Raw genomic sequence first — 21,587 nt, 5'->3', positions numbered from 1 at the left:
CGTAAATATCCTATCCGAGATTGAACCAGATTCTTCCAGTTACCAACTAGTTGGAACCAGAAGATCAACAGTGAGGCTGCTACCAGTTGAGCTACAGGGACATTCCTTTAGCTTTATAGTATCACAGCGTCTGTAGTATCACTTTGGCAAATTTCCCTTTTGATAGCAAGAACATTGTGTAAAATGCTGTTAGTATCCATAGATAACGCAATCTCTGCACCTTGCAACTTGATGAATTGGAAGTAACCATATCTGCGTCAGTGCCTACTCCCAAAGCTATAACATTATATAGAAAACGGCTAACTTATCTTTAGGAACTATAATTACGCCCTTTGTACTGAAGTTCCTCGGCAGAGACGACTCTTATTTTCTTCAAAGAAAGCGGGAAGGAAGTCCGACCACGTTTACTTTTAAAGCATTTACGTCTGCGTTGTGGCGCGGACTTGAAAGACTGGTATTGATGTGCGCAAATTTCTTAGACATAACGTGGCTCGCATACGTACATACACTTTACAGGGGCTTCACATTATATGAATAATGTATGGTTACAGCCGTCAAAGCGAATCTTTAACTTCCAAACGTGTTGAATGCAAATTGTTGAAATATGTTGCTTGTTGGTTCGTTTTTTCTCATCTTGTGGCCATGTTGATTTGATTATATGGATCGCAATGCGCCTATTTACTTTAATATGTTCAACCATACTTTGAATCGTAAAGGCAGTGGTAAAATAGCAAAATTAACATATACTGCAGATTGAAAAGAAAGGAAATATATGGGGGAAACATTATAGTAATTTCACAGAATACCAACTTCAATTTCAGGGTTTAAGAAGAAGACATAAAAGAGAATGTTTGAAGAATAGAAAGTACGATATTGCGTATTGTATCAGTTGAACCTGTCTGACCTCTTTGATTTCACTATTTTTTGGCCATTTGGCCTCGCATCAGTTTTAGGGTTCCCAGAGGATGTCATCCATACAATCTAATCAACCTGGCTTAAAGTATATGTTACGGAAAAGATTGCGATCAGAAAAGATTGTTCGCAGAGATCGCAAAGAAGATCATGTAAAATACAGTTCTCTCGTTGTTGATCCCCGAGAAGAAGCAAAAGTTTTTAAATTTGATCCGTGTACTTAAGACCAATAGGTTGACTTGAAATAAAGGAGGTATAAACGGAACATCATCCTAACACATGCATATCTGTGTGTAGATATAAGATTAGGAGGAGAAAACTACTTGAGTTAAGAGGTAAGGAAGCTCACGATGGACAAGACAAAGTGGAGAGTTGAAGAAAGATTGCAGCTGCAGACCACCGCAGTCCAGACAACTGCAGCAGAAGAACACATTGGGCTACTACTATATAAGAGAATAAGTTTGGAGGGAGGGGGGGTCTTTGTGTTACAATTCGTGCATCCGACACATTGACTAAGAAAAAGCTTTGGATCCTTGTTTGTTAGTATCACAAAGATAAGTTGGCGTAGGTGAAAAACATAAAATATCCTGGGTGTGTTATCGTTCATGAAATAAATGTTATTTCTCACTAGGTGTTGTGTTTAGCGAGGGCTCAAATATCAGACTCCATATGCTGGCGCACTTGAATACAGACACAGATCAGAGAGGAGATGTAATATTAGCTAGAGTCCACCGTATCATGAGCTTTCCTACGTGACATGGGGTCGCAGACGTTCTGAATGAATGATGGCTGTAGAGGCAAATGGTTTTAACTTGCTTTACAATACCCAAGGCTAGTAGCAGTCTAGTTGATGGCATTCGCAGCTTGTACTTACATGAAATTGCAATACATAGTCCAAAAAAATGCGTGCATCTAATAATTGAATGCGTCGATGTAGGTTAGACATCCAAGTAATAAGATACGCCAAAAATTAGTTACTCAAGCAACTTGTTATTATACAACATGGGCAAAAAGATCTCTTCAGTGTCACTGACGAAAACTGCTGGATAGCAGTTGAAACGTCTGACCGTTTCCGAAACCATATCCAGTTGCTTGGGTAACTACTTTTGAGCGTATAATAATGGAATGTCTTCCAAACGTGTTTGGTTGCTAAAAACATAGCATAAAATGTGAAATGAAGTCAACAATAGGTAGTTCAGGTTACTTTGCTAGTAATAGTCTAGTGGAGAGCAGCTGCAGCTAATTGTACATACTGTACATGAATATATACAGCACAAAGACAAAATAATATACGTGTAGATCTAATACTCGGGTTTGAATGAAATGCCCCCCGTCCCTAGTGAAGTAAACAATACAGTAGCATTTTCACACAACTACGCATGTTCAGTAAAATGTATTGTGGGCAGTATGTGTTGAATTCGAAGTTCCTTTACATGTGAACTTTTCTTTAAAAAATTGTCTCTATTTGCATAACAATGTCCAAAGGCGTTTTTTTATGCCTCAGAGGCCTTGACCTATGACATATCACCCACAATGCATTTCTCTGCGCATACGCAGTTCGAACCCCGAATCCCCTTACTTAATTGCAAAATTACGTTTGACATATTTCACCGCATTCGTGTTATTTATACTCGTAGCCTATTTGTCATCACATTACCATTAATCATCAATATTCATGGTACAAACCAAACATACCCAGTGCCTAGAGCCTTGAACAAATACTCAAGGGGCTCATCGACACTTTATTAGTTTTTACTGGTATGAAATCCTAGGATTATCTAGCATAACGCTGTGCAGATACAGGCAAAGCCTAGAGCATGACTGGAATGTGAAAATATAAGTGATATTATAAGGATTGTTCCATTAAACAACGGAGGGATCATATATCACTTCTTGACAATATTCCAAAGGTAATCTTATTTTCTAGGAAGAATTGAGCAAAATTTTAAAATTTGAAGATTTATGGAATTATGCAATTTTCCAAACCTACTTGCTTGGAGACTAGACCAAAAGCAGATACTTAACTTATCATATGTCCATGATATCCGATTAACAATAAATGCGGCAAAACCCAACTATATCAACTATCGTAGAACATTTTATAGTTAAACTACAAAACGTAGAGCATTTCAGAAGTTTGTATATTTTCCAGGTATTTCAGAACGATTGTTTGAAGTTCAAACAAAACAGTCAGAGGCGGAAGCTGAAACTATACTTGCACACCAGGACGTGCCGACTTGTATTGATATACAATAAATATAGATATTTGTAAAGCATTGACAATAGACATTAGCAAACATACGTACATCGTGGGACCACAATTTTATTCGCAATTGGCTCCAGACCTGCTACAAATATAATTGGCACGAAAATCTACAGTTTGAATCTATATTTCTGATAGATTACTGACACATATCGCTGGTGTACCTCACTTAGATTTTATACTGTTGCCTGGATTTACTGTAGTAAGAAAAGATCGAAATCATTGTCCCGAGGTTTGTCTCTTTCCAAAATCAAATCGATCGCAATATGGAACAACTGGCATGTATGGGTTCTTATAGTCACAGATAGAATATATTTGTCGTTTTGTTTTAGATTATTAGTACTTTGTGAATCGTCTATTCTAATTTCGCAGCCAAATGCTAGATTGTGAGGAGCTTACAGTAGGCGGGGCTGATTCGCCAGGGTCTGTACAGGTTGTTATACGGCAATAATTGTTTCAGTTGTGGCCCCAAAAATGATGGTTTTGAGGACCTCTATCATTTTCTGTAAGTGTTTTGGGTTTTTCAACGTTCTCGAGTAGTGGCTCTCCTTAAAAACGGGTCCTCCATTTAACGTCATATCCAAATAATGGCCCTAACCGAAGCTAGGTACTCATTTCTAACTGAGTGCAATGCCTTTCCCACTGGCAAAATATCAGTAGCATATACAAAATACAATGTATCAACTGATAAAAACCAATGACCTCTGGATTCTAGCCAAACACACCCTGCCGTTACCCTACACAATAAGTGACTCGGGCCAAAGAATAGCCTAGCTGCAGTATATACACACACACGCAAGGGGGCGTGTTGGGTGAAGGACGCCTATGCAAATTTCCCGGGATTTACGCATATCTCGCCTACAGTTGACTTCCCCCACCTGTAAGTCTCTTGTTCGGCCCACCAGCCAGCTATGGACCGCCCCATGACGCGCCTTTGGCAAACTCATTGGCGCTCTACCCTGTCTTACAAATTCATCCTACATGTTTAGCAAGTAATACTTATGTAAAGCGACTGACACGTATCTTGTGTTCAATCTCTCATAGCTGGAACGTCTAGTTCACTTAGTACGTAGTGCCACCGCTACCATAAAATTCTTCAAAATTCTGCTCTTTTTTGTTGCTAAACGAAAGAGGATAAACCAAGGATGAGTTATTATCCGACCGAGTTTCCTTCGACGCTGGTGACTCGAGTTTTCGGGTCGCCAACGATGGACGCTTTCGTTACGTGGAACGGGACGAGAGACGAGAACGCTTCGGCGACCCCCTCAACTACCGCCGAGGAAGGATCCGCCCTCGGCACGGTGGTCCTAGAGATAACGGCGATGTTGCTGATCATGCTGGCTACTGTACTAGGAAACGCTGCCGTGTGTTGGATGGTCATTTCCAACCCCAAACTCCGGACTGTGTCCAACCAACTCGTCTTCAACCTCGCTCTCTGCGATCTTCTTACCGCAGTGGTCAACGGTCCCATAACGGTGGTAGTTCTCGTCTCCGAGAAGCGTTGGAACATGGGCGACGCAATGTGTGCTATCAACGGCTTTACCACGACGATGTTCGGCTTGGCGTCCGTCCTAACTCTCGCTGTTATATCTCTCAACCGGTACGTACTTTTCCTCTTATTTTTATACACAGCATATCATTTAGCATTAGAGCAGAAAATTGGCGATTAAAGATTACAAAATGATGTATGAATAGAGATTTTGTAGTACATTTTGTGCCAAACCGAGCTAAGTACAGGTCACAACAAAAACAACACGTACACATCCTTTTCTAAACTACCCCAATGCAGTGTATATATTACGTTCATTTTAACCATGTATACCCGACGCATTATTAGTCGAGAGCTGACCCCATAATGTTTAAGTGCCCATCTGTCAACTATGCCGGACGTAGTTTTGTATTAACTCTAACGGTATCCAGGCTTTTCTAGTTAATACAACCCTTTCAACAATACACACAGCCAGAGCACCCGAAATCACATGTATACGCCATAAACCTAATCCTAAAGCCTATTTGTTTCTAACGCCAAGAAAATATGCTATTTGTCTTTGTGTTCGTGTCTTTTTGTATACTAAAAATGGCTCGCTACGGAGTTTTCTCTCGTTTTACTTTGCAGTGTGTCCGTCTAATTGACGCAGTCCTCTTAATTAATTTGTAGAACAGAAACCTTGCAAATTAAATTACACGAATCTCGAATTTGCTCGCTTCATTCTAGGTCTAATTTGAAGAAAATGTTAAAAGGTTATGTATGCCATACTGTGCACAAATCTTGCGTGTGTGCTCAAATCTCAGTCCTAGTGATCAGATAAACCCTTCGAGTTTTCACTGAAATATTTCAACCGTAAATTTTTAGGTTAAAGATTTGTTCGGCTGATTTATAAGAAACCTATTCCATAATTAAAACCTCACTACGACTACAATAGGATATTTAAAAACCTAGTTTTATAAAAGGAATATTATGCAAAATGTAAACGTGTGATTGGAAACTATACATACAGAGCGCAATTAAATTCGCTGTTACCTCCATAAAAATGGAGGTATTGTTTTAGGTGTGTCTGTATGTCTGTCTGTTTCCCCGTTCGAGTCTTCCGGATATTTGTATCGGTGGAAATCGTTTAGAGTAAGGTTTTAGATCACAGCGCGATCACAGCAGCCTTGCCGCAATCGTGGAATTGATCCACCAATGACAGCGAAAGAATCTATCGCAAGTGTCTACCGCAAATAATTCTTGTTAGTTTTTTGTTTAGTCTGACCCAATTATGATAGAAATTAATTCTAGAACCAATGTATGAGTACAAATTGGCCGAATTACACTAAAAACCGTAACACGAGACAATTCCTTAGGGAAATAAAGTCTAACTGTCATGACCGCAAGGCCCATTGTGATGTATTGATATTTTTCACTAATAAGCATATTCAATTATACCCAACAAAATGAAAACAAGTTTCCTCTATTTATTAATATTTTTCACTAATAAGCATATTCAATTATACCCAACATTATGAGAACACATTTCAAACTACCTTCCTTGTCTTGCTAGTTTTATTATGTCAATTACATTTTCGAGAAATTAATATTTATGTCTTATTAATGAGTGTCTCGCGAACGATATTGTCTTTCTAATTTTTCATTAATTACTGATTCGATGAACATGATAGATTTCCAGTGATAATTGGTCTGCTAGATACTATAAAATGTAATTTGTTTGTTGTGGCTGTATGTGTAATTTTTTTTTTCGCGGTGGCTTCCTTTATAATCGTAAACTTAAAACCACTGGGTAAATGTTTGTCTTCTACATGCCTACTACCTTGCTTAAACAAAGAACTACAAAACAACCGCAAACGCTCCATTTTCTTCCTACCACAAAATCAAATCCAAGCAAACATTACCCCTTTTTACAGTATCACTTATGATGGTGACAAATTGACGTCGTTCTAAAAATAGAAATGATGACTCATTGATTTCTTGGAAAGAGTCTTTGTTGGATCCTTACATAAGCCTTCTTCTTGTCTGTCATGGACTGTATAGTCGCTCAGGCAACTAAGCCTGTCTAATGGACCTTTGTGACACAATCCGCACATATTACCAATGGGTTCATAACCCCTAAGCTTGTAAATGATGCATAACCTACTATCCGTTGTAGTCTAATCAGGTAATGGCATTGAAAACAAGCCTACAGGGATCTTTCAGAATTTCATAGACGAAAGCATATCGCTATTATGATAGGGTATTGCTTTTACGACTTCATATCTGTACAGTAAAGTATTGTGGCAGAAATGATAGGAGAATTCGCTCCAAATATCATGCGTAGATGTCGTGGTTGTATTGTGTCTACATGGACTGTGAACTATCAGAATTACATTACACGAAAGCATATCGCTACTATGAAAGGTTTATTGCTTTTACGACTTCATATTTGTAAAGAAGAGTATTGTGGATGAAATGATAAGAGAATTCGCTCCAAATGCTATGTAAATACAAAGTATTTGTATTGTGTGTGTTGTGTGTACGTAAAATTTGTTTGAACAATGCCTGTTTGTTACAAATGATTGGTATATTATTGTGAAAGGGTATGTGTTACTATGCACGTGAGGGGTACGTACTAGAGTTTCGGCCAGTGCTAGAGATAGCACAGTCATAGTACCATGGCACAGTACACACACAAAAGTAGGTCCGGGACAGTACATTCGTGCATCGTTGTGGAGAAAGAAGGTAGCAGCAGCTCTTCCTGGACCCTAGAATCTTTATGGACAACCCCTCTAAGTCATGAAAATTCTGTTACTGAGAAATGTCTGTTACACTGATGTTGGAGGCTAAGTTTCAATAGTGACAAAAAATCCTGAGCTCCTATTGGATGGGTTTGCAACGTGATTAAGATTCCCTTGCTCCTATTGGTGGATCTAGGAAATAGGGGTGTTGTATGGCTTCAAAGTCTAGGAGTCGGGAGGAAGCCCAATAAGGCTCTGACTGCGATATATTTTCTTGTGTAACGTTACACGAATGGAACAGTGTCACACAGATACTTGTCAAAACTGTAGAACTGTATTTTAGATTTAGCTTGACGACGAGTACATGCTGTGTTTTATTCAAAATAGCTTCTGACGGCTCTGGTCATGGTGCGATCTGCACAATCTGAAATATAACGAGGAAAGACATGTTGTCTATCCTGGAGTGTTCATTCTAGGGGGGCTTCGTGATCAGTATATAGAACTGTGAATGGCACATTGTGAAGTCTGTGTTGTTTCCGGGTTTTAACATTCCATTAACGTTGTTCATTTTTAGCGATGAAACAAAACAACCATTTTCCAAATTCTTGTAAGACAGCGTCGACTTTAGTACATTTCTTCTGGAAGGCTATGCTATGTGAAACTTTTGCTTGTCTTTTGTGAACAGATAACTCTACAAGCCGTATGAGGATAGGGTTGGGAAAACGGTCATATGCATAACCCTTATCGGCGTAATTTGGTATTGCAGCGGGATTTGGTGTTTTGGACTTGCTGTGGTATTGAATTTTGAGAAGTAGACAACTACTAGATCGAGAAGAGTGGTAGAGTTAGAACCCCCTAGCGGCTTTCCTTTGTAACTACAAGGTCCGATTGGTCCAGAATGATTTTTTAATGTACATAGTTTGATTGACTTGTAACAATACGATATTGTCGGAACATATGCGCCATTGCTTGTAAAGCGCAATGTACATAAAATTCGTCTTCAGACAGTACCGAAGGAGAAATCGAATTTTAAAAGACATTATCCTGCAAGACTAGAACATTATTGTACGAATGACAAGCTTTAGAGAGGCAAATCTCATACTGACAAGAAGAATTGTAGCTTTCAGGAACTAGGTTGGAGCCTACACCTCCGCGATCGCTCTTGCTTAATGTTTGACCCAGGGAGGACCCCATTTACGTGTAACAGCGAAAAAAAACTAAAAGCCGTTCGTGGTAGAAAAGGTTTTTCTTCGCCATTTGGTAGGCTGACTACTCTCTCTTTGCAGCCAGGGCCTGCATTGTGAGGAGCTTACAATAGGCGGGGATGAATCGCGAGGGTCTGGAGCGGCTGCCATTCCGCACTAACTCAAGTGAATTTGATATGACAGTAACTACCCCATGTACGGCTATGGGACTGTAAAAGTTTGACAGAACTTACCTTTCATTAAAAAGTGTAATGTCCCACGCTCTCAATAATGATACTAATGATAATGATAATATTAGAATTAATGTTATAAACGCATTGATAGAGAGCGACAAGATACTGATTCGTATCCATCAATATACGTTGATCTTGTCAAAAAACTTTTCATATGCGGAGTGAGTCCAATAATATGCCATAAAAGGTAACCTGAACGTTTTCCGGGAACTGGCCACCGCAGAGTATTTTTTCCTGGAAGGATTTACAGAACTAACTATGTATCAATCCGCCAGTCAGACGATCTCGCTGACAAATCTGGTTGTCTCCAAACCAATTTCATGCAATTTAAGTTTGCATCGACTGACAGACTGGCGCATCTCTATTGACAAGACGTTATTTTTCCGGCGACTTATCTTTTTTGCTTCAACGCAGAACTCATGAAAGGGTAGAAGAAAGGGTATGCCACCCCGTAAGGGGCGGTATAACCCCAAATGTGCTGTAGTACACCGTATGACTATGACTGGCTGAGAACTCATCAAATTATACAAATTTTGGTGCCTCGTTGTCGTTAGTGTTGTTGAAATCTCACTGCTAAAAATAAATGTACTGAATTCGACACGCCTTTCAAAATTGTGCCATTGGAAAGACGATTCACGACAATTTTTACACTCGACTAAAGTTTTGATAAGTCCTTCTGATCAGATGGTATCTCACCGCACTTGGGCACTCTAATACCATGTTACAATCAGGTGAATGAGGTACTTGTGCTTTCGGTATCTTCCTATTAGTAATTAAGCAATCTTTTGTGAACATTTAATTGCATTTTTCTTCATTAAAAGAGTTGCCATATCCAAATATATACTCATACTTATCCAACTATAAGCCTTGATGAAACAAAGTGAGCTAGAAAAATCGTCATAGGAAGCCATGTAAGCTTACATCCTAAATAATGGCTTTCTAGTGAGCGGTAATTTTTCTGCGTGCTGACAGGAAATGAGGCGATCCAGATTCCATTAAAAATGGATTTTTCAGACGAAAACCTTCCCTGTATACGTAGCAGCCTTAGCATGTGCTGTGAGGGCAATTGGTAGGTATTAATTTTGGAACCAGGCCAGACTGACACAGCAGGAGTTATGCTACGTTGATTTGAATATATAGGGGGGATCCTCTGGGAACCCAAAAACTAATGCGTGCGTGCGAATGAAAAATAGTCTTATCCCAAAAGACATTGTATTTATCTAAGCTGTCCGGTCAGGAAGGTAAAAAAAATGACTAAACACACCAAACAGAGTTTCTTTGTCTTCATTTTTTGTTTTTTCCCGTCTTCTTCATTTACCTTAGTATTGAGGTTGGCTAAAAAAAGAAGTTGCTTTTCTTATAAAAATCTAAGTGGTCAAGAGGGTTGAACAAATCAACACACAAAATTAATAAATTTTTTCTTTGACTTCACTTTTGTTCTTTCTCGTCTTCTTCTTTAACCTCTCAACTGACTGTGACATTCATTTTCCTATATTTTTTTTCTAATTTCTACGGCATATACTATTATTTGCTCATTCTGCAGCTGCTTGGAACGATTTACAAGCATGGTTGAAATATTTGTTAGAGACGGTTGAAAATATATTTTAAGAGACGGTTGAAAATTAATGCGCGCGCGGATGTCGTCCATGTATTTATATAAACGTGGCATAACTACTGCTGTGTCAGTCTGGAGTGTTCCCAAACGTTATACCTACCAATTGCCCTCACAGTACATGTCTAGGGCTGCTACCTGGAAGGTTTTCGTCTGCAAAACCTATTTTTGATGGAATCTGAGTCGTCGCAACTGCTGTCAGCACGCAGAAAAATCACAGCCTACTAGAAAACATCATTTAGGATGACAGCTGTCAAATTTTGAAAAAAAAAACTTTCTAGAGACGGCTGAAAATTGAAGCGCGTGTGGATGCCATCAATGTTATCAAATCACCATAGCCTTATGGTCGTCTGGAAGCTGTACATAGCAAGCAGGCTTCAGCCATTGATGAATACGTTGCAAATTCTCTTACAGATGACTGTGATTAAAATTGTCTAGACGCCTTGCCCCAACCATGTAAATCAAGACCTGAAAATTACGGCCGCCCTTTTTTCTCACTTGGTAGGTGCTGTTTGTAATGTTTATGGACTAGCTGACGTTAAAATACAGACCTGTTCCAAGGTGGACTTGTGGTTACGGTACGTTGTTGACTTGACTTGGAATGCGAAGGTTGTGAGATCTTGTTGAGTCTTCCGAAAATGTACTTTACACCTATTTCTTAACAATTGGGACCTAACACCGGCAAGAGATGGATCATTTTCGGAGTTCCCATGTTTGAGGAGAGCCACAATTCGAGTAGGTTAAATGATAATCATATTTATTGCAAATTCATGCCCGAGGGCTAATTGCATACAAAGTAAAGCAGTTGTGGTAAACATAATAATATTTAACAAAAAAAAAGGTAAAATGATATACATAGTTAAATCAAAAGGCAAAAATGACTAGTCTAAATCTATTTCTACTTAAGCTATTTGTTAAGATTCCACGAATTTCCACCGCACTTATCGGAAAGAGTAGGGACCCATCCCAAAGTAACTGGATCAAAACTTACAGTCCGGTCTTATTGCAGTATGTACCTACTGTACGAAACTGGTGTATCACATCTTAAGGTTTTGTTTAAAGGTGGATACAAAAAGTAAACAAAGAAAGAACTAGACATGAAGAGATGGAAATGTAGAACAATCAGATTTAAAGAATTTCTTATTACTAAGAGTAATACGAATTCCCCAGGGCCTATATTTGTGAAAAAAAAGTATATCTCTTAAGTCCTTTAGCGGTTTTCTAGATGATCAAAATTTACGGTCCCTTAGATTTTCGCTCTATGCATGCAGTAGTGTGCTTTTACGGAGTAAGGGGAATGCTTGAGGCATAATGTAATGGTTAGCCTCCACAGCGAGACTCGTCCTATCTAAACCTCCTTATTCAAAATTGCATGTGACAAACGGGTGTGACAATCTTCCCTACCTTCAGGTATACTCGAAACCCCCTACCAGTGCTGTGGCAAATAGTTAGAAGTGGCAAAACTTTATCTTGAAGCCCTGCCAGCGGTTACAAAAATGACCCCAAGTTGAAATGGGATCTAAGTCTAAGTCTATGAATATTCTGTCACCCGTTAGTACATAACTGTAGACCGATCTCTGTTGCTTATAGATGAAACATGAGTTAGTTTATTTTGGACTTAAAGGCCTAGGGGACTAGACTTTTATGTCGTTACTGAGGAGCGTATTACCCTCGGTTTAGGTATACTCGAAACCCCCAATCAGTGCCGTGGCAAATAGTTGAAAGTGGCAAAACTTTATCTTGACACCCTGCCAGTAGTTACAGAAATAACCCCGGGTTGAAATAGGATGTAACGTCTAAGTCCATAGTCTATAAATATTCCGTCACTACATCCATCAGTGCATATCTGTTGACCGATCTCTGTAGATCGATTATAGATGGAATATGAGTTGGTTCTTTGAAGAGTTAAAGTGGACTTACGTAGCTTTCATGTCGCTACTGGGGAGTGTATTACATTCGGTTTTGTTGAGTCTGGCAAGTCAGACTGTCAGGCGCTCACCGGTCTTAAGAACGCCGCTTAAGGTGGAATCTCACTGCACTTGAGGCACCAGTGCGACACTAGCTGCGAGGTTCAAAAGAGACTCAACTAATTTCAGAGAGGAAGAACGGTTTTCTTAAGTTTTGTGTATTCTGTTGTCTTCTAGATCATACTTTTACGTATTAGGCCATATCTAAATTATAAAAAAAAATGGCGTAGATAACATGACAATGCCACAGTGAACGAGACCTACAGTGCCGTACCCGTGCCCCAAGTGCAGTGAGAGTCCACCTGTGTAGTACGATTTGGTTATTGGGCCATATCACAAAATTTCTAACAGTAAGACGGATAGTTTATACTGAAGCAACTGAAATTCATTTTGGAAACATTCAGACATTTAAGATAACGTCTTTCGTCAGTGACAGTGAATTGATCTAGTTGAAGAGCAGGTTTTACATCCTAAATATGAATTGATATGCAAAGTGTTCGATTTGCGCAGTGGGCCTCATCACAAAAATGCTCACAGTAAGTCAAATAGTTTATACCCAAGCAACTGAATATGATTTTGGACACGTCAGACGTTTCAGATTAAATCTTTCGTCAGTGACACTGAATAGATCTTTTTGATAAGAAAAATGCATTTTTAATTGTTTCCACCCTTGAAATTGCTGAGCACATACAGTTAGTCAGGACTCATCTTACCAAAACTCATGCTTTTATAGCATTTTGAGCAAGCATTATTGTAGCTATATTTTGCACAAATCGCCCAAAATAAAAGAAGATCTTTACATAGAAAGTAAAATAGAATGGAATTTGGAGAATGTCTTATTAGTAAGAGTTATAGTCCCTTTATTTGTACAAAAAATGTATTTCTTCGAGAGTTAAGTCTAAATTTTGGACCTTATCCACAAACTTCACCCGGATCATCAAGCAACACACCTTTACCTCATTAAAATTCTTCTCACGTCGAGCAATCACTTCACAGCTCGCCGACAAAACGGCGCTTCCTACCAAAGGGAGATCACAGCACAAATAGCATTTTATCTTCCACCAAGTCACGCGTTTGAAGCGCACAGAAAGCCCATTATCTCCAAAGAGAAAGCACTCTCTCTTTCCAAGAAAAGGGAATGATTTACTTTCCTTTTCATTGCTCCATTTCACACACACACAGAAAGTTTGACTGGGGAAAAGTACTAGGAGCGCCACATGGGAAATAAATGGGGCCTTGGAAAGAATAAAATGTGTACAACAATTGAAGCGAACTTGATAGGGCGATGGAAACCTTTCTTTATAGTTTGCATCTGACTGGAATAATTTTCGTTATGAAATACGTGCAATGTTACTAAAAGCATCATCATGTAACAGTCTATGACCTGTGAGACCAAACTAAAACTGTCGTGTTACCGGATAGGATCCTACAGATAGTATCAAAATGATGTTTTCTAAAGAAAAACATAACATCAGTCTAGTTTCAAATCACTGTGTGAGCTTAGTTGTTTTACCTTATCATCCATTAGACCACATGTGACCATTTGTGCATTTTGCCTACGGGCATGAACATACAGCAAAGATTATTAGTTATCATTATTATTCATGATAAGGCATATCAAATCATGATATCAGTAATTTCAACTTCTTTATTTTCAAGATTTACAAAGATGAAAAACCTCTTGATATAAATTTCTGAAGATAAAAAAATATTAGGCCAGATGGAGAACCGGAAAGTTCATAAGTCCAATCATAAATCATCCAAAGCCCGAAGGAAGACTCTTTGCGGCGCATCAGATTTTAACAATGGAAAAAACGACGACGTCAAGAATTACAAATATGGCTTTTACTGAGGACAAAATGTTTGGAAAAGGAAAATCAGATATATGGCTTGATACAAGGACGCTAGACTGATAACAAGTAAATGATTTGATGAAGATAAAAGGGCCTAGATCGTCACGAAGATGAAAAGCATGAAAGATCAAAGAAATTACTGAACTAATAAGATTTGAAGTAAAACTAATTTGCTTTATTCAATTACTTCGCTGTAATGACTAGTCGTGACTAGCATGTAATTGAGAACATCTTTTGAAATACAAATTTTTTACTGGACATAATTCGTAGCTTGGGAAAATGACAGCTCAGAGACGTCGGTATTCCGCCGGTTTTGACATTATTTTGTCTTTTTTAAGAATCAGATTTTTTACTGGACTTACAAATGGAACATGAAAAAAATTCCACCTGAATGGCAATACCTGCGTGTAATACAGTAACAAACGTGCCGAAATGATTTCTTGAAATTGGACATTGAAGAAAGGAAATGCCAGTATTTAGGTAGGGGTCGATAAGATACTTATTACTTCGCTTTCATTTGTATTTTCACTTTGCAATTGAAATCAAATATATTTTTATTTGTTTTCAAAACAACCAAGACAATGTAGCACTGCACTCAAGTTGGTAACTTAATTTTGACAGTGCTACATACAAAGAACAGACACAAGAACGTTAACGTAAAAGGTAGTCCCAAAGATAGTTTTGACAACGACTTTTCTTCTCCAATAAATTAAGGGTACGTACTTACGCAATTTAGTATCTACGATTTTTATTATGACCATAAAATTAATCTGAGGAAAGATCTTTTTTGCTAGTGTAATGTGAAAAAGAATTGTGACAGAAAATGCGTCCTCCGAAATCAACAAATCTCTAATTATGATGATATTCGGCTGATAATATTCTGTGAGCTATAAAAGCTTGATGTCTTCTCATTCTGGACATGCACGTTTGTGTGTATCAAGCAACGATCATGCGGTGTTACATCCCAAATTTGCCTCTTACGAAAAGCGCTTCTGGGATGGAAAAAAACTGGGATAGATCTTGCGGTCTGCTATCTGTCTTCCTTGATGAGTTAAAACTGGCAAGCCATCAGCCAATCATATATCCCCTCCTATTGCTGAAGGGAACGCTACCAGTCAATCAATTTTCTCCTAGACCCTAGGCGTTCACGTGATTGGTTGCTGACGTTCAGACAACACTAACGCCATCAGGAGGACAAATAACAGGCCATGGCACTGGGGTCATGGCTTGAGATGTACAAGCGGTGAACCGGCATGATTTTTGTAGGGAACGCTACCAGCCAATCAATTTTACCCTAGACCCTAGGCGTTCACGTGATTGGTTGCTGACGTTCAGACAACGCTGACACCGTCAGGAGAACGAATAACAGGCCATGACATCGGGGTCATTGCTTGAAATGTACAAGCGGTATACCTGGTATAACTGCTGTAGGGAACGCTACCAGCCAATCAATTTTCCCCTAGACCCTAGGCGTTCACGTGATTGGTTGCTGACGTTCAGACAACACTAACGCCATCAGGAGGACGAATAACAGGCCATGGCACTGGGGTCATGGCTTGAGATGTACAAGCGGCGAACCGGCATGATTGCTGTAGTGAACGCTACCAGCCAATCAATTTCCCCTAAAACCGTAGGCGGCCACGTGATTGGTTGCTGACGTTAAGACAACGCTAAGGCCGCACCGTGAACGCCGTCAGGAAGACGAATACCAGGCCATAGAGCACCAGGGTAATTGATTGAAATATTCAAGCGGCGAATCTGGTATCATACTTGTTGTAAGGAACGCTACCAGCCAATCAAGTTTACCCTGGACCTTAGGCGTCCACATGATTGGCTGTTGAATTTTAGACAACGTTATACCGTCATGAAGATGAACGGCAAGTAATTGCGCCGGGGTAATGCGCAATGCGCGTGCAATTGCGTCATTGCTTGAAATGAACAACCGGCAGACCAGGCATGATAGCATGAAGCTCAATATATGAATTTTATCATTTTATACATACTCGTATACAGTATAGTTTGATGGGTCAGTTGCCAGACAGATCGTTTGAATGGTCTGCATATGTACAGGCAAATATTGCTGAATCACAATCATTATGACACAAGGCTGACATTGATGTATTGAACCATAGGATCATTCCGGTCGATATTCCAAGAAAGATGGATAGGAACCTTGGAGCAGGCATTAGCTAGTCTTTTGTGACTTGCTCTTGTCGCTTGTATCTATCGATTTTCTGGCAATCTATGCAAATGACAAAATTATTCAGTTACTGACGAAAGATTGTTGATGCTACTTGTGTTTGTATAACTGGTATATCACCTTTCCACTTAACACACCGGCTAGTGTATCTGTCTCTAAAAAGCCAGTATGATGGCTCTTCGTTTTAGCACACCAGCTTCCATGTATTTATAACTATTGCGTACTCGACCTTAGATACAGTCCTTCTGGTGCGTTAGCATTTGTCAGCAATTTGCCAATGAAATCATCTCCTTCCTATTATTGGACGGAAGGTACGAACCAATCACGTTGCCTCTTGAGCGTATGGGGCAACGTGATTGGATTGGAGGACTGCCTAAAGCTAACGCAGCAAAAAGGACGGAAGACAGACCGTATCCCTAATATTTTTTTTTTTTGATACATACAAGTGGCTGACCTGACATAAGAGGATATATGAATGCCACACGTTGCAATGTTTTAATATTTGATGTTTTTCCCCCACATACAGATTCGCCATGATCGTCCACCCACAGAAAGCCGGTCGATGGTTCAGCGTGTGGAAACTCCGAGCCATGATATTTGGTGAGTACTATACCTTTTCCTTTACCTAGCAAAATCCTCATGCCTGGAGTCCGGGGGTTTTGGTGGCGTCCAAAACAAGCCTCCTATCTCTTGCCTTGCCAGAATTAGAACACTTTGCCAGTGATGTGCCAAATCTTTCGAGGTCCCCCAAGGCTCAGTTTACGGCCCCTTGCAATAAATGAGTGGTGATGTTACCCGCTCCTGTGAGTGCAATAGTCTCTCTATACAGCTATGTTAAAAGACATATCTTCATCTAGCTGATGCATCCAAATAACGTCCTATTCGCAAAGCTACTTACCAAACACACCGGAAGGAGATCTAATTAAAAGATGTCACCGAAGCTGCTTTGCAACGAGATCAAGACATGCTGATTACTATATAGGTAAACTCCTCGAGTTGAGAAGAAAAGGAGGCTAAATCTCTCCCAAAGGTATGTGATGAAAGTTCTAGCTGCAGCGAATATCGATTTTATTTGCAAAAGGGGTCATGAGGTACAGATATGATATCAGGAGACTAAACTGGATGAAAACAAACCTTTAAGTAGCTTCGCGTGTACAGTATAGAGACCTAGATATCGGGATTTTCATTCGACGCAGTTGCTGTGCAGACATGTCAGGAACGACAGTACAGAGACACTATACCTTCATTGAATATGTACAAGTTTTTGCGTGTCTTTAATTGGCTGTTGTTCAATCAATTATGAACTTAAGGTTTTGATGAACATGGCATGTATCCATTGATCCCTTTCTCCCACTTCATGGTGAACATAGTTGATGTATAGAAAACAACAATTCCATTACTTTAAATACACAAACAAAAAGACCAATTACAATATCTACATGTGCATTACCAGGCTATTTTACTAATCCAATGGCGAAGTATGTTTGACAGTCGGCAAACAAAGTTGATGAATTACTAATTTAGCCAACTCTTAACTCCACTTCCTGTTACTCCACAAATGTGACCTTTGCCCTTTACTTTCTACTGCTCTAAAATCGTGTTAAGCATAAGAATATAACTGCAGAAACACAGACAGACAGACTATCAGTCATAATGAAATGAGTACGCCCCTTCCTTCAACAAAAAAATAAACATTGAATATGAATAGACTTATAAGGTTGGCCGCACCTAAGTATTCATGAAATGTTGGCCGCACCTAAGTATTCATGAAAGTGTTATATTTGGACCTAACCTTGCAAAGTTAGCAGAATGATTCATTTGGCTTTTAGTATATTCGAACGACAGGAAACTTAAGACATCCGAGCTAGTTTAGATTGGGATATTGCTGTGCATCCCTTTGAGACAGGAGGCACTTAGAGTCCAAAACAACTCCAAAAGCTCTAACATTTTTGTGACACCGACGAGTAGTAAAAGATGTAAATGTCTTATCTTTCTGTCTTTGCACTAGTTTCACTTGCAGCACTTAGGGACATTGACCCTAGCCAACCCCATCGCCTTAGGCATAGTACGCAGTGATGCCAAGAAAAACGAGAGAGGATACATCCCACAAAAACTCTCAAGGCACCGATGTAAGCCAACGCACCGTAATTTAGAAAGACCGATCCGGCCATTTGGCATAGTTTGCCCGTTAGCCCAAATGGAGTATGGCTGCCAAACTACCGAGCGTATATGTACCAGGGCAATCCTAAAGTTACATGTATGAGTAGGAGTTAATAATAGGTCATATTACACGCATTAGGACGCCATTTGTCGCTGTCCCCAAAGATATGATCTACGCTTCCTGTCCATTTTTTCTGTCCAACGTGTGCCATTACTTGGGTCATTATTTAACTCATTCTACCATTCTATGTCTTAATTATATTACATCAAGGACCAATCAGAGTTAATGTACCGGAAATTTGATCAAAGGCTCGTACAAACAAGTGGTTTAATGTGAGCCAATAATGTAGTATTCGTATGTAGTTTTGGATGTGTAACCACCACTTTCTCATTGGTCGAGCTAACATCTCCATGCCCTCATTGGTTCAACGGTTAATTGTGATTGACCGTTATGATCGGTGCATTTGGACACCGTTAAGTTCACATTTCATACATGTCTACCAAAACACTTTGACGAATACAACCTGAAATCTCTGTGAAGAATGTGCGCCGGAATTTACGAAAAAGTGAACGAATTACAAATTACAAGACAACTCACTAGTTCATGGAATACAAAGGTAATTTACGTTTGGGGCCACATCTGTAAACAGCGACACCTATGCTGCAGTGCAATGTTCACAAATTCGAGTTGCCAAGAGGTCGAGAAAGGTAACGTACGGTCAACGAAACGTCAGGTGAAGAGAGCAATTAGTTCAATGAGTTGATAATCGTTTTACTCGTAATGTATATGGGAAAATGCATTTGACCGTACGTTACCTTTTAAAAGTATGGCACTGTTTCTTAGGGAAGAAAATACTTTTAAAAGTATTTTCTTCCCTAAGAAACAGTGCCATACTTTTAAAATGTAGTCCAGTTTGGCGATTCATGGTTTGTCCGTGTGTACTTTGTTCACTTTGCTCAAAGCAAATGTTAGCTTTGCATCCGTTGGAAAGATTTAAATATAGCTTCCGGGAGGTTTAATGGCCCTCTGATGGTTTAAGGCAAACATTTGGCAGAGGTAAAATGGAATTATTGAGGGCAACATCACTAGCTTACTGAATAACAATATAATTTACGTTTGGGGCCACATCTGTAAACAGCGACACCTATGCTGCAGTGCAAAGTGAACCATTCTAAATTGCCTCGACGAAGGTGACGGACGGTCACTGAAACGTCGTTTGAATAAGGCACTTGGTTGTATACAAATCATTTTGTTATTTGGTAAGTTAGGAACGCTTTCAATGAGTTTCCAACTATCTAAAGGATCGCTAGACTCTATCTTATAATGCATGGGGAAAGCAGTTGAAACTTTCAAAATAACACGTGAATACTTACTACAGCTAAAGGCTTTTTGAATAGCAAATTTGGCTATTCATAGTGCGTCCATATGTACTTTGTACACTTTGCTCAAAGCAAATGTTAGCTTTGCTTCCGTTGGAAAGATTCAAGTATAGCTTCCGGGAGGTTCACTGGCCCTTTGATGGTTTAAGGCAAACATTTGATAGAGGAAGCTCACGTCAACCGTTTCCGGTGCATTTTATCGGAGCAGTTGATGGTATTTTATCGGAGCAGTTGATGGTACATGGTACCCTCAATCAAACCTCTGCACCTGCTACAAAAACGTTTTGTTAGAATTGCATCAAACGCATTTATAGCACACTCAGCAGCTTTGTTTCACAATCTGAAAATCTTAACAGTATATGATATAAACAAATTACAGTCAGCCATTTTCGTTCATAAAGTTATTCACAAAAGTCCCTCTTTACCAGTCCTATATAAAGACATATTCTAATACAACTCAGATATTCACAATCACAGTACGAGGCAGCAAAACAGACTTAGACCTATTAAAACAAAATCGAACCTAACACAATTCACTATATTGTTTAGGGGCCCATCCATATGGAACACTCTAAGTCTTTCCAACAGAAATTGTCAGTCCCTTTCCGTTTTCAAGAAAAGCATGAAAAACAACCTCATAGAGAAGCCAACTATCTGCTCCTGATTTATTTGTTCCCTTGCTTCTTACAATTGATTATATTATGTTCAGTTATTATTAAGTATTATACCATGTACTTGGTGCCTGTTTGTTGCATCCCTTGCTTTGATTTTCTGTATTTGCGTTCATTCGTTATTTGCTAGCAGGTTGATTTTATGATTTTGACTTATTTCTTTATGATCTGTAGATCATGTTTAGTTTTGTCTGTTTCAGTTTTTAGGGGTTAACGCCACATCCCAAGTATCAGATACTTCCATACGTAAGCCCCCTTCCTGTTAAAGGGTGGGATTGTGTATTCTCCCTATTATGGTAACCTTTCTATGCACGTAGCAAATGAGCATTTAGGCGCTCATGCAACACGTTCACGATAGAAAATGGTCGAGGGAAGAATCGCTAACGACCCACTCAGTGGCCTGACTTACTATGATGTGTATAAACCTTTCTCATGCGTCGGCCATGATAGATCGAAGACGAGGCCAATGGGGCAAAGAGACAAAACTTATTTCTAAAATCAGCACCCATTTGGTTTTCCTCGAGACCATACTAATTTTCACAGCATAAGATCAAATGATATATATTACAACTAGTGCACCAAAGATATAGCAATTTCCAGTAGTGTAGACTGATCCCATAGTCCCTAGGAGAAACAAAGGCATAATAATGCAAATATTTTACAGATACGCAGCTATTCTCTAATCTAATTGGTCAAAGAGAGTTCACCTCATTCTATGCATAAGCTATGGCATTAAAGAACACTTGAAAATATTCTCCCTAGATTGATTAAAAGTATAGACCAGTTTATCACAATAAGGACCACCAGAAAGCTTTTTATGAGCAAAGAAAAATGGGACCAGTTTGGACCCCATACAGATTTGTCGTATTTATTTCATTATGTTTATCTTTCTCCCACTTCACTTTTACCATTTACATTTTGC

The 21,587-nt window shown here is 39.2% G+C and overlaps 1 protein-coding gene across 1 annotated transcript; it reads left to right on the top strand.

Moving 5' to 3' along the window:
• The first annotated feature begins 4,131 nt into the window (after positions 1-4,131).
• On the top strand, positions 4,132-17,083 carry LOC118403476 (neuropeptide FF receptor 1-like). Its single transcript, XM_035802199.1, has 2 exons — positions 4,132-4,775; positions 16,981-17,083. Exons 1-2 carry the CDS (start codon positions 4,321-4,323, stop codon positions 17,081-17,083), a joined length of 558 nt encoding a protein of 185 aa, XP_035658092.1. The 5' UTR covers positions 4,132-4,320.
• The last annotated feature ends 4,504 nt before the right edge of the window (positions 17,084-21,587 follow it).

This window comes from Branchiostoma floridae, chromosome 16, assembly GCF_000003815.2.
Source record: "Branchiostoma floridae strain S238N-H82 chromosome 16, Bfl_VNyyK, whole genome shotgun sequence".
NCBI classification, from domain to species: Eukaryota; Metazoa; Chordata; class Leptocardii; order Amphioxiformes; family Branchiostomatidae; genus Branchiostoma; species Branchiostoma floridae.
This window is presented reverse-complemented; position numbering and strand designations above follow the sequence as displayed.

Coding starts and splice junctions, on each gene's coding strand:
- LOC118403476 (XM_035802199.1), top strand. CDS start 4,321: ATGAGTTATTATCCGACCGAGTTTCCTTCGACGCTGGTGACTCGAGTT. Junction 4,776..16,980: donor GCTGTTATATCTCTCAACCG/GTACGTACTTTT, acceptor CCCCACATACAG/ATTCGCCATGATCGTCCACC.